The 13,591-nt window shown below is 43.2% G+C and overlaps 5 protein-coding genes and 1 non-coding gene across 6 annotated transcripts; 3 read left to right on the forward strand and 3 right to left on the reverse strand.

The window, feature by feature from the left end:
• Positions 1 to 70: 70 nt before the first annotated feature.
• On the reverse strand, positions 71 to 201 carry TDEL0Ctrna10L. Its single transcript has 2 exons — positions 163 to 201; positions 71 to 115 (listed from the first exon to the last, which is right to left on the reverse strand). It is a non-coding gene; the product is annotated as a tRNA-Leu (tRNA).
• Positions 202 to 393: 192 nt separating this feature from the next.
• Positions 394 to 4,519, forward strand: TDEL0C06480 (uncharacterized protein; the record flags this gene model as incomplete). Its single annotated transcript, XM_003680700.1, is given in 2 exon segments — positions 394 to 1,050; positions 1,052 to 4,519. Coding segments are annotated over 2 exon segments (4,125 nt in total).
• A 1,407-nt stretch (positions 4,520 to 5,926) lies between these two features.
• KCC4 (serine/threonine protein kinase) lies at positions 5,927 to 9,388 on the reverse strand (the record flags this gene model as incomplete). The annotated part of the gene is made up of 1 exon (XM_003680701.1): positions 5,927 to 9,388. The coding sequence occupies one exon, from the start codon at positions 9,386 to 9,388 to the stop codon at positions 5,927 to 5,929; it is 3,462 nt and encodes a 1,153-aa protein (XP_003680749.1).
• Positions 9,389 to 9,605: 217 nt separating this feature from the next.
• Positions 9,606 to 9,899, reverse strand: SMT3 (SUMO family protein SMT3; the record flags this gene model as incomplete). The annotated part of the gene is made up of 1 exon (XM_003680702.1): positions 9,606 to 9,899. The coding sequence occupies one exon, from the start codon at positions 9,897 to 9,899 to the stop codon at positions 9,606 to 9,608; it is 294 nt and encodes a 97-aa protein (XP_003680750.1).
• Positions 9,900 to 10,504: 605 nt separating this feature from the next.
• On the forward strand, positions 10,505 to 12,433 carry AGP1 (amino acid transporter AGP1; the record flags this gene model as incomplete). The annotated part of the gene is made up of 1 exon (XM_003680703.1): positions 10,505 to 12,433. The coding sequence occupies one exon, from the start codon at positions 10,505 to 10,507 to the stop codon at positions 12,431 to 12,433; it is 1,929 nt and encodes a 642-aa protein (XP_003680751.1).
• A 529-nt stretch (positions 12,434 to 12,962) lies between these two features.
• TDEL0C06520 (uncharacterized protein) lies at positions 12,963 to 13,541 on the forward strand (the record flags this gene model as incomplete). Its single annotated transcript, XM_003680704.1, has 1 exon — positions 12,963 to 13,541. The coding sequence occupies one exon, from the start codon at positions 12,963 to 12,965 to the stop codon at positions 13,539 to 13,541; it is 579 nt and encodes a 192-aa protein (XP_003680752.1).
• Positions 13,542 to 13,591: the final 50 nt, after the last annotated feature.

The following is a 13,591-nucleotide window of genomic DNA, read 5'->3' on the forward strand; positions in this document are numbered from 1 at the left end:
AGTATAGAAGGACGTATATGGCATGTAGGGAATTTAACCAAAGTGGATAGCTGATTTTTGAAAAAAATAATGGTTGCTAAGAGATTCGAACTCTTGCATCTTACGATACCTGAGAATTCCGTGATGCGTAGTGTTGCTACACACAAGAATCGAACTGAGGATTCTTGAATCAGGCGCCTTAGACCGCTCGGCCAAACAACCACTTAAATGTTGAAAGTTAAGATAGTATGATCAAGACATACCAATGAGTGGATCAACTATCATATTGAGGCCCACGGAAATAGGAAGGACCCTCATAGTTGAGGCTACGGCCATAGATCCGAAGGCCTATATAAAGACTTATGAAATAGCTATCGAAGAGATGCCTTAAAAGTTGCATCATTCCTTGCCAGAATGGAGAATCATATGTTTCGTTTTAACTTCCAGGACGATCTCGACAAGATAACCTACTTCTCGGATTTCCTAGAAGGCGAAGCCGCTCAATGGTATTTCGCACTTACTCGAAGTGGCACCCGCAACTCAACGTTCAATGAATTTCTGGTACGCTTTCAACGTAAGTACTACAACAGCAATGCCATCGACGATGTCATGGATAGGATGTTCAACTGTTGCCAAACATCATCCCTGATCACCTACAATCAAGAATTCGGGGAGTTAGCCTCCGCACTCCCTACAGACTTATTCAACGAAAGAACCAGATTGAACAAGTACGTGAATGGCCTCAAACCAGAGCTTAAAAGGATGGTCCGGACCTTTCAACCCGAGACCCTTGAGGACGCAATGAATATAGCTACAAACATGGCAGAAACACCTAACTCGTTCAAGCAAACGACACGTACCTCAACCTTACCATATGGAGCGAGTTCATACGAACCAATGGAAGTTGATTCCATACAGACAGAACCCATCGAGGTCGATGCTATCTACAAAGACCTCAAGAATCCCCGCAGACAAAAACTATCCTCTCAAGAGCGCCAACTTTTGATGAAACTCGGGATCTGCTTCAGATGTAGAGCAGGCCAACATAGGGCCAATCAGTGCCCAAATGCGAGTTCTCCCTGATTCCCCAGAAATCAATTGTACATTAGTTCAGCCATTGAAAATTACAAAATCAAAAAAATTGACAAACACGAAAGCCCACTTAGCACCACTAATTGGAAATCGTAAGGAAATCGAGACTATTCATGAGGGAAACCCTATACGGTTACTTCTAGATACCGGTGCTGCCACTTCACTGATCTCGTCAGTCCGCGCCAAAACATTAAGATTACAGACTTACGATACAGACCCGGTCACAATCAGGGGTGCAACCACGAACGCCCAAGGCATACCCTGCACTCAGGCAGCTGTATTCACGTTCTTCCATAATGTGAAACGCTATGACGTACCAGTCTACGTCGGCGACCAACTACACACCGATATTATCATCGGGAACCCAATTCTCGATTTGTACCCGGAGCTAGGACTGCCAGACAAGATGAGCCCAACCACAGATACCAAGACCACGGACCCAAAGACACCAATGAAACCAACGAAACCACAGAGATTCTGGAAATCCAAGCCCACACGGACACCAGAGAAATCACAGAAGCTTGGTCAACCCAAACTACCTCAACTAAACCATGAAAGTTCCCTACCCATTGACTTAATCTACACCGAGGACGACCGACAAGTGCTTAAAACGCGGAAGAAGGACCATCGAAGCCTCAACGGCTATATCATCCGTGTTGAAGCAATCGACGCCCAAACACCGAACCACCACGACGCAAGTTCGTTCCACCGATTACCGCCATCCTTGCAAGCGAAATACAGGCACACAGTCAGAAACGATCTGCCACGGACCGCGCTTGAAATGAAAGAGGTCTCCCATGAGATCGACCTGAAAGCAGATGCTAGAATACCCTGTATACCTCCATATAGGAGAACGCCTAAGGAGGAGGACCAGATAGTGACCATAGTGAATGACTTACTTGAAAAAGGCTTCATAGAACCATCAAAGAGCCCTTACAGCTCCCCTGTGGTGCTGGTGAAGAAAAAAGACGGCTCCTTCCGCCTGTGCGTTGATTATCGGGTTCTCAACGAAGCCACCATCAAAGACCCCTTCCCACTCCCAAGAATTGAGGTCTTACTTGCAAAGATCGGAAAGGCTTCCATATTCTCAACACTAGACCTCCACTCAGGATATCATCAAATTCCGGTAAAGCCAGAAGATGTACCCAAGACAGCTTTCACGACCCACAATGGCAAATACCAGTATCGAGTGATGCCTTTCGGGCTAGTCAATGCCCCGTCAACTTTCTCACGATATATGGCAGACATATTCCGCGATTTGCCATTCGTCCTGGTTTACCTTGATGATATTCTAGTGATATCAACATCTGAAAAACAACACATTGAACATTTAAACACAGTTTTAGGACGCCTCCAAGAACACCAACTCATCGCTAAGGAAAAGAAATGTCAATTCTTACAAACCGAAGTGGAATTTCTAGGCTACCACATCTCCGAACATTGTATCCGGCCAATAAAAGGTAAGTGTGACGCCATTCATGCTATACCACCGTGCAAGTCAATAAAAGATGCACAACGTTTTCTCGGTATGATTAACTACTACCGAAGATTCATACCGCATTGTTCGACAATCGCTCACCCGTTAATTGACTATGCAGCTAAGAAAACGCCATGGACTACATTGCAGACAAACGCCTTTAATGAGTTGAAGAGACTGTTGGTTGCAGCCCCTTTGCTTGTCCCATTCTGCACCGAACATTCGTACCGACTCACTACCGATGCTAGTAAATCAGGACTAGGAGCTGTGTTAGAACAAATGGAGGGCAAGAAAGTCGTCGGCGTTGTAGGCTATTTCTCGAAATCCTTGCAAGGAGCACAGAACAACTACCCAGCCGGTGAACTGGAATTGTTAGGTATCATTGAAAGTTTACGTCATTTCAAATACTTGCTCCACGGAAAGCGATTTACACTAAGAACGGACCATATATCCTTGCTAGCGCTGAAAAATAAAACTGAGCCTTCGATTCGACTAGCGAGATGGCTAGACGAATTAGCCGAATATGAAATTGATCTAGAATACCTCAAAGGCCCTGATAATGTTGTAGCTGATACGTTGTCTAGAAATGTACCCATCAGCAGTCTAGCTACAATCCCTACCTTGGACCCATCAACATGGAGTGCGGACATTAAGAACGATGTCGACCTAGCAGCCGTTCGATTTGCTCTAGGAGGAAACAGCTCTCACTTCGACTCTCTGCCAAAAGAAATACAGCGTCGAGTGATACGCCTAAGAAGGTCTCCACAAAGTACAGCCAAGTATGGGATTGAAAGAGGTACTTTATACTACGAAGGACGATTGTGCGTCCCTCACCACAGGCAAAATGAAGTTTTAGCGGTATACCATGACCACGGACTATTTGGTGGACATTATGGAGAAACGATTACCTATCAAAAGATAGCGAACAAGTTTTACTGGCCGAGAATGATGGCGTCCATCAGGAAATATGTCAAGAGCTGCATGCAATGCCAAATCATGAAGAACTCATCTCACCAGTCACAAGGCTTGCTGCTGCCACTGCCAGTTCCCAAAGGCAGATGGTTAGACATATCGATGGACTTTGCCACGGACTTACCAACAACGCAATCCGGTCACGACATTATCCTTATAGTAGTGTGCCGATTCTCTAAAAGAGCCCACCTTATCCCATGTGCCAAGACACTAGATGCCCGAGGAGTAATCGACCTACTGTACCGGTTTATTTTCGCCTATCATGGGTTCCCAAAAACGATCACATCCGATCGAGACACACGTCTAACGGCCAAACTCTTTCGTGAATTTACAGACCGTCTTGGGATCAAGCTCACGATGTCATCATCTAATCACCCTCAGACTGACGGTCAGTCTGAGCGCTCGATTCAGACCCTCAACCGTTTACTGCGAACATATACCAACGCCGACCACGGACTATGGGATGTACTGCTACCTCAGATCGAATATGTGTACAACTCCACACCATCCCAATCCTCCAGATTGACCCCCTTCGAAGTAGACTGCGGCTATATCCCCATGGAACCCACCATAAATACTGAAACCGAAATCTCAGCCAGATCCTTCGGAGCAGTGGCACTGACCAGACACTTGAAAACTATTACTACCCTAGCCAAAGACGCACTGGCAATCGCGCAACAGCGACAAGAGGCGAATCACAACAGAGGGAGGAAGAAAATTGGTTTTAAAATAGGTGAGCTCGTCCTCCTGCATAGAGATGCGTACCATAACACAGGACGCTATTGGAAGGCTCAGCCCTTCTTCGTAGGCCCATTTTCAGTGATCAAGAAAATCAACGAGAACGCATATGAATTGGACTTACCAATAACATCTAAGAAGCATCGAGTTTTCAACGTTAAGTGGCTGAAAAAGTTCATCATACGAGAAGGGACGTTCTACGAACAGCCACCAATCACAGGTTTTGCGCGCCTCAGAAAATGCAAGACATCACAGCAATAGTAGGCTATGATCCGGAAGATCACATATACCACTGTAAGCTCCAGTACGTGGACCCACAAATAACTGTCGAGTTCAAAGAAACAGAAATCAAACGACTGGCACCCGAACGACTAAACTCATTATTACAAAACCTGAGGGCGTTAACCCATTTCGAACAACCAGTAATTGACCATTAGGAGAGGGAAGATGTGATAGTATGATCAAGACATACCAATGAGTGGATCAACTATCATATTGAGGCCCACGGAAATAGGAAGGACCCTCATAGTTGAGGCTACGGCCATAGATCCGAAGGCCTATATAAAGACCTATGAAATAGCTATCGAAGTCTATCTAATCCCGTCCCAGAGATGGGGGGGACCACAGATTAAGTATGAATACTAAATACCATCCGTATTATTACAAAAGTATTGAAGCTTCATTAAAAACATACCACGAGGAGCTAACTATCACACAGCTTGAACGAGTATCAAGAACGTCATTAAAACGCAATGGTGAGATCATGAAATAAGCTACTCTCATCATTTTGAAATACCACAACTGATAGATCTAGATTCGTTAATGTAGAATTATATCATTGTGACGAATAAGTGTTATTCTCATGCCGTTACAAACAACCGGAACAAGATGTTGACTTCGGTTTGTGATTTGTAGTCACGTAAACAAGACTGAATCCTTATAGACTTCGTGACTATTTATCTATCTTATAGTCAGTCCTGTTAGAGTGAGCGACAAATTTACGATAGACTAATGTAGGTCTACTGCAAGTAACATCACCTTACCACTCCATTCATCCTCAATAAAATGTGGCAAAGTTCATGGAGGGTATAATCGTGAACACAGATTGAGCGCACTGGACAATATTTAGCTTGTTGCCCTGGTCATCCTGTTTTGGTTTAATCAAAAAATGTGAAAGGCTCCGCAAAGGGTTGTAGCTTCTTTATTACCTCTCTCAGTTCCTTTCAGCTTAATAGCCTGGAAACTATTGTGGCCGATATCAGGAACAAGGGCGCCGTTTCTTCCTTACTTTCGTTGTTTCGAGTGTTGTGAACAGCGGCAATATTGACACTGTGGTATGCCTTACCAACTTAACATTTTGATCCTTGGAAAATTATAAACTAGAAATACTATGAGCATTGACGTTGATAAAATAAATAATGTATGTTTTTCAGTTCTGAAAAGCATTATTAGGATGCAAAATATAAAATATATATCGCTAATTAATTTTAGCGAGTAATCATCAATGACTATTTTAGCTTTCGAAGGTAACTCCAAAGGATATTGCCACTACTGTTGAAGTCTCATCGACCACGCAGCAACCGTCGCTTATCTAATAATACAACATGACTTTACATAACCTTGCTTTCTAAAAGTTACATGAAAATGCAATGAGCTTCAAATTTAAGTTTAGGAGCTCTCTTTTGTCAGAACTCTTTCCTTTAACAGAACTTTCTCAATCTCGCTCACCAATCTTTTTAGAGTCTTAGTAGAACCACTTTTCTTTCTGAATCCTACAATACTTCCTTTTCCACGAGACCAAACAACCATCTCAAACAAGGTGGATCTTAGAGATAGAATGTTTTCACTCGAGAGTTTCCCCGTCAGCGTCAATTTGTCAGGCATCGATTTGACACCTTTGAGGCCATACTTTTTCCAACCTTGTAATAAGTTTTGTAATCCGTTGAACAATTGCTTAGCGGCGACGCTGGCGTATAACTCTGCATCGAATTCCCCATTTGTCTTTTCGTTTGATGATTTGGAGAACTTTCTGAAGAAGGAAGTATTTCTCTTCTTCTCTGACCCTTCTTTTGAAGGCATTCTCTCAGACTTTTGCGCACCATCTGTTCTGTGTTTCGGTATCGAGGCATTCAATGGAGCTTCTTGTTGCCTCTCTACTTGCGCATTATCTTCTTTTATTGATAACACCTCCGCGGTTTCACTTGGCTGGTTCTCATCATTTTGAATCATGGATTTAACATTATGCTGAGCAGGTTCTGGCAAAGACTCACTAGATGACTGGTAAATCCCTAGACCTTTAGCCTCCTTGCCGTCCAGAGGTGGTAATGTTGGCAACCTTACGTTCTTGTCTTCCGCGGTGCGGTCCTCTCCGTTAGAGGTTTTGAATCTATCGGCAAAGTTCAGTTTCAATTTTTCCTTCGTCATGTTAGAATCTTCAGGAACTTCGTAAAGACGCCCATCATGAGAACTATCACCAGTAACCTCACCATCCTCTTGTACGTTCTCAAACAAAAACTCGGGCTCATGACCGCTTTGATCGTTTGGTGAATCCCTATTCCCTTTGGCATTGGATGCCTCTTCATTCAACAGATCTGCCAAATTGGTGTAAGATTGTTTCGAAGAATACATTGACAACACAGAGAGCCGTTTGTTTGAATCGCCAAACTGGCGAGATTTTCTAGTGAACTGTGGGACCTTGATATCAGAAATCTTTCTTGGTTCCGCTTGATGATTGTGGTCTTTCAAAGGTGCAGAAGCTGTAGCATTTTTTGGAAGAATTTGAGTCTCATATTCATCATTCGTAGTCGAAATGATTCTATCCGATGTCGCTTTCGACTGCCTTTGTTTCTTAGCCTCGTTGTCAGCGGCTCGCTTCAACTCTTTGTTGATATCAAATGATGAACCCAAGAATTTAGATCGTCTAATTGTTTCCAAGATAATCTTGTCATTGTTCAACTTAGCCCTATCCTCCGAACCAGTATATTGATCTTTTTCGCTCGAGTCAGAACTAAATACACCGGGATCCAGTCTGGAAACTGGCCTTGTTTGCAAAGAAAAAGTTCTTTGACGCAACAGATCGTCGATATTTGCCTGCAAATCGGCCATAGGATCTGCGGATTTTTTCTGCAGGGGTTCCGAAACCGATCTACCGTTCACTGCCCCATGTTCATCCCCTTCATCGGCATCTTGATCTGCGTTCATTCCACCCTGAAGCTCCTTCCCGAGATTGGCTACTTCTTCATCCATTTGCCTTTGGATCTCCAGCTGCCTTCTCTCCAAGTCCTGCTTCTCCTGGATCTTCCTTTTTTCCTCTATCTCTTTTTCTCTTCTTTCCCTTTCTTCACGCTCCTTTGTCTCTCTAACTTTTCTTTCCAACTCTTCCTTTTCCCTTCTTATTTGTTCGAACTTTTCATGCTCAAAGATTTGATCACACAAAGTTGCAAAGTCAGAGCTGGTCCTTTTTGTCTCCTTCTCTATGTATTCCCAGTCATCATCCTCGGACAATTTAGCGTATGTGGAGATTAATTTGGTAGTGATAGAGCCTCGTTTGTTAGAAGGCTTAAAAGAGAGTCTCATGTTATTCCTTGACAATCTCTTTTGCTTAGCGGTACTACTGTAATCTTTCAACATCTCTATTGGGACAGGTGGGGTATCATTTTCTCTTTCTCTTTCCAAGTCTACTATCGAGACTCTTTTATGACGAGAAGCAGGTGTGGGTGATCCACTATTGGTATATACAGCTGACAGTCTCTTGTTCGAGGATAGATTGACGGAGACTCTCTTGGATGGGGTATTTGAGTTGCTTGAAGGAACGCTTCCGGGACTCACAACATTTGATAATTTGTTGAATGACACGGGTCTCTTGTGTGAAGAAGAAACGCTTATCATTGAAGTGCGATTGCGTCTCTTTGGCGATGCGTTTGTCTGAGGCTTCGAAGGAGCTTTCTTAGTGGTTGGTTGTCGAACAGGGTTAATTTGCGATACTCTCTTTTTCGACTGTGGATGTTTCACGCTATCGTTTTCTGTATCACTTTTAAATCTGTCCAATAGCGCATACAGCGTCTTTTCAGCGTTTGCGCCCGGTTCTCTTAACTTGTTGATGATTTCAAGTTGTTCTCTTCCGTGCCATAGAACCACCAAATTTTGCAAGATATTTTCGTCTATCTCTGCAGACTCACCTTCAGACAGTGGATGTAAATATGTATCTTCACGTGGCAGATTCCTAATACTCTTTGAGTCATTGATACTTGGGTATTTTTGTAACAGCGGATGTTTTAGGATATCTCTAGCCTTGATTCTTTGCTCAGGGTCTACAGTCAAGATTCTGGCTATTAGGTCCTGTGCATCTGGCGAAATTTCATCATCACCTGGCATTTCATATCTCCCGCTTTGCACTTGTAATAGCAAATTTCTAATATTACCGTCCTCGTCATCAAAAGGTAACCTACCAGTAAGCAGAGCGAATAGAATAACACCACAGGACCACACATCACTAGCAAAACCATGATAAGGAATCCCCGAGACGATCTCAGGTGCAGCGTAATGTGGAGAACCGCACGAGGTTTCAAGCAATTTATCTTCTGTCTCTAAAGCTGCCATCCCAAAATCCGCGATCTTTATATTGAATTTATGATCAAGCAACAAGTTCTCAGGCTTCAAATCACGATGTACTATCCCGAGCGCATGACAGTAAGAGATACCGATCACAATTTGTCGAAAGAATCGTATAGCCTCCTTTTCAGGCAAAGGTCCGCGTTCCACAAGCAGATTGAACAATTCACCCTTTTGCGCATACTCTAATACCATATAAAGATTTGAATTAGTCTCCCAAACGTCGTACAACCTCAGCACATTAGGATGATTTAGTAATTTCATAATAATAATTTCTCTCTCGATCCCATAGGGCAAAGAATCTGGTGTAGAAGCAGCTACAGAACTATCCTTCACTGAGCCCTTGACGTTGAAAATGGCCTTCGATATGACTTTAATAGCAGCTTGTTGATTCGTGGACTCATCATACGCCAATTGCACTTTACCAGTACTCCCCAAACCGAGCGTTTCGCCCAATTTCCAAGGCCCAATCTTGTTCCCCTTAACGGTGGGTACGCTCCTGTTGCTCATAGCGGCCATCCTATCTTTTACTACTAATTATTGCACTTGCAATTCACCCAATGGGCCCGATACTCTTATATATACACCAAAACTTTTCCAGCAGTCGAGAATGCACAGGACGCGTCAGCCTTCTCTCTGGCTTTACGCGTGCCGCCCAAATAGGCAAAGGCGCCAAAAAAAGTCAAAAGTCACGTGACGCTTTTCAATAAGGGTATAAACTGGTAGTATTACTTAGCTAATAGCCGCCGATCTGTTCTCTGTGGGCTTCAATGATATCGTTGTCCTCCATATCCAAGTCATCGGGCGTTTGGTCAGGCTGTATTCTGAGCCCGTCGTACAAGAACCTCAGCGAGTCCATTTCACGGCCCTGTCTCTTGGCAAACGCGTCCATGAGTCTCCTGAGGGGAGTTGTGCGCTTAATCTTGAAGAAGATTTCGGACGATCCGTCCGAAACTTTCAAATTAATGTGAGTTTCTGGTTTAACTTCGGATTGAGCATCCGGTTTTGTCTCCGCTGGGCTCTCGGACATCTAAAGTTTTGATAATGAAGTAGAATTGGGGTTGTTAGGAGTTTTCAAGAGGGTAGTTTGAGTATAATCAATCGATCTTGTTGCATTAGGTGGCGTCAAATGGCGATAGTTGTTCCCCTGGAGCTAAGAAAGAAAAAAATGAGATAATATGTTACCCGGTGTTATATTTGTGGCCGGGTTAGTTTCCGCTGTTTTCGGAAAAATGAGCCCTTCGGATTATCAAATAATTAATCCGGCGACGCCGCACGGATAAACTTTTGGAGAAAAGAAAACCGCCAAGAGGCCCGTTGCCACGGTGAGAAAAAGAAACGATGTGAGTGCCTTCCAGTCGGGCCTTCTCTGGTGCCGCTCGAGGCTTCGACGACTCAATCCATTCGGCTCTCTACGATTAACTAGGAGCTAATTTGTCGGATTGTGAAAAATCATGCTATCAACGTCATGATTGTGGGCCTTCCATGGACTTGGGTGAGTGGGTTCGGTGGAAGAAACCTGCAGAGATGGCCCTGCCGCTAGTCAATGCTGACTACTCGTTATATATAAAGTCGTAACTTTCATCTTTTTAGACAACAGCCTTTTGCTAAGCACCGTAATAGGTTTGCAGTACGATGCCCTCTTCAAGTTCTTCCAAGGCGGACATAATTCCTCCATATGAATTACAGGATGTCAAGAAGGTTGAGCAACCTGCTATTTCGAATCAAGAGTTGGAAAATGAAGTAGAATATTTTAGTGGAGAGCCACAGGGTACTAATGAGTCGGAACCACATGGCAATACGGGTCGTAATGATGGATCAGCAAAAGGCAATATTTTTGTGAATTTTATCGATGGTTTTAGAAGACAAACGAATCACAATTCAGCAGCAGAGGATCTGGAAAATGAATTGACGACTTGTGTTTCTCCCGCTACTCTTAGTGATTACAAGAAGAGCGGCGACAGTGGTTCGGTCGATGAATTGGAAGGGAAGACGAAAGAGGAGCATTTAAAGAAAAGCATTAAGCCACGCCATGTGGTGATGATCTCGCTTGGGACTGGTATTGGTACTGGTTTACTGGTCGGTAACGCCAAGGCGTTGAACGATGCCGGTCCCGCTGGTTTGGCCATCGGATATGCCATTATGGGAAGTTGTATTTATTGTATCATCCAGGCGGCCGGTGAGATGGCTGTCACTTACAGTAATTTGGTCGGTGGGTTCAATGCTTATCCTTCGTTTTTGGTCAGTCCTAAGCTTGGGTTCGCTGTGGCTTGGGTTTATTGGTTACAGTGGGCATGCGTGTGTCCATTGGAGTTGGTCACCGCTTCTATGACTATCAAATATTGGACTACAAAGGTCAATCCAGATGTTTTTGTCGTGATCTTCTACTTCCTCATCATTGTTATCAACGTGTTTGGTGCCCGTGGTTACGCAGAGGCGGAATTCTTCTTCAATTGTTGTAAAGTGCTTATGATAACTGGTTTCTTTATCCTAGGTATTATTATTAACTGTGGTGGTGCTGGTAACGATGGATACATCGGTGGAAAATACTGGCACGATCCGGGCGCTTTCAGAGGTGATAAAGCGATTGATCGTTTCAAGGGTGTTGCGGCCACTCTTGTCACTGCTGCTTTTGCCTTTGGTGGTTCCGAATTCATCGCTCTGACTGCTAGTGAACAATCCAATCCAAGAAAGGCTATTCCAGCAGCCGCCAAAAAAATCCTCTACAGAATTATTATTATTTTCTTGGGATCTATTATTATGGTCGGGTTTTTGGTCCCTTGGAACTCTGATCAACTGATGGGGTCCGATAGTTCTAAGACCAAGGCTTCCCCTTATGTTATTGCTATTTCCTCTCATGGTGTTAGAGTTGTCCCACATTTCGTGAACGCGGTTATTCTTCTGTCAGTGTTGTCCGTTGGTAACTCAGCTTTCTACTCCAGCTCTCGTATCCTGATATCGTTGTCCCAACAGGGTTATGCTCCAAAATTCTTCAACTATATCGACAGGGAAGGTAGACCCGCCAGAGCCATGGTCATTGGTGCATTGTTCGCAGTCATCGCGTTCTGTGCCGCCTCCTCAAAGGAAGAAGACGTGTTTACCTGGTTGCTTGCCATCTCCGGTTTGTCCCAGATCTTTACTTGGGCTGCAATTTGCCTGTCACACATTAGATTCAGAAGAGCAATGCATGTGCAAGGCAGATCCTTGGGTGAAATCGGTTTCAAGTCAGAATTGGGCGTTTGGGGATCTTACTACGCTGCCGGAATGATGTTTTTGGTCTTGATTGCTCAATTTTGGGTCGGACTGGCCCCAATTGGTATGAATAAACTAGATGCTCAGAGTTTCTTCGAAAGCTATCTCGCCATGTTGATGTTGATTGCCTTTTACGTTGGCTATATGTTTTGGAAGAAAGACTGGACGTTATTTATCAGGGCAAAGGATATTGATCTAGATCACCACAGACAAATCTTCGACGAAGACGTCTTAAGGCAAGAGGACGAAGAGACTAAAGAAAAATTGAGAAACGGTCCACTTTGGAAACGTATCCTAAATTTCTGGTGTTGAGCCATGAAAGTTCTATTGTCGCATCATTCAATCGTCATTTATCATGTAATTCAAATTTCTGCTCAACATAGATATGTAAGTGTGTAAAAGTAGTATTTCCGTATTTTTCAGTAAAGAATGTCATCAACAAACAGTGATTTTTACGCGAAAATTAGTAAGCTTGAGGAAAATCAATTAATATCTGACTAGAAATCTCATTCAAACCTTTATTGACTGTCCTTTGAAAGTTGTAATCACTGAAGGAAATGATGTTCATCACTTATGATCAACTGACTAAGCGATGACTCAATCGCACCCAATTTACTTTATTTTTCTTAGATTTTTAACTTAGTAAGCGCTAAATAGCTGCCAAGATTTGCTTAATTGTAAACAACTTTTTAAAAATTAAGTAATTCATAGTGCCACAACTATTTTATCACTCTGGAGTTACACATATATTAAGAAGCTTGGATATACATTTCAATAGCATTCTCTTAAAATTGTTTTACTAAATCAAGAGTTTTACAATCACAATTACTATTCCTATATCATGACTGTTGATAACTACTTAAAGGCAATCGCCACTCGTCGTACTACTTATGCCTTGAAACCAGAATTGCCTGCTGGTGTTTCTATCAATGATATTCAACGCGCGGTTCAAACTATCATCAAGGAAACTCCAACCAGTTTCAATTCACAGGTTAATCGTGCTATCATTTTGACTGGTGAGGCTCACAAAAGCGTTTGGGATCATGTCGTTAAGAACATTCCTGGTGAAGCTGGTAAGAAAAGACCTCAATCAGCTAGGGATGAAGCCTATGGCTCTATTATTTTCTTCACCGATGATGTGATTACCGAAAAACTACAAGCGCAGTTCGCTGCCTTCGCAGCTGCATTCCCACAATTTGCTGACCACTCTTCTGGTGCTGCTCAGATACACACATGGACTGTCTTACACCAGCTGGGATTAGGTTCTCATTTGCAACATTATAATGGATATGTTAAAGGTGCCCTCCCAAAGGAAATCCCAGTCACTTGGAGTATTCATGCTCAACTAGTATTCGGTGCTCCAGCCGCTGAGCCTGGCGAGAAATCTTATGCCGAAAATCCTGTCAAGGTTTTTAGCTAAAATCAGCTCAAACTTTGTGTAGTTTAAATTATAAATATTAGTTATATTCC

This window comes from Torulaspora delbrueckii, chromosome 3 (assembly GCF_000243375.1).
Source record: "Torulaspora delbrueckii CBS 1146 chromosome 3, complete genome".
Classification (NCBI taxonomy): Eukaryota; Fungi; Ascomycota; class Saccharomycetes; order Saccharomycetales; family Saccharomycetaceae; genus Torulaspora; species Torulaspora delbrueckii.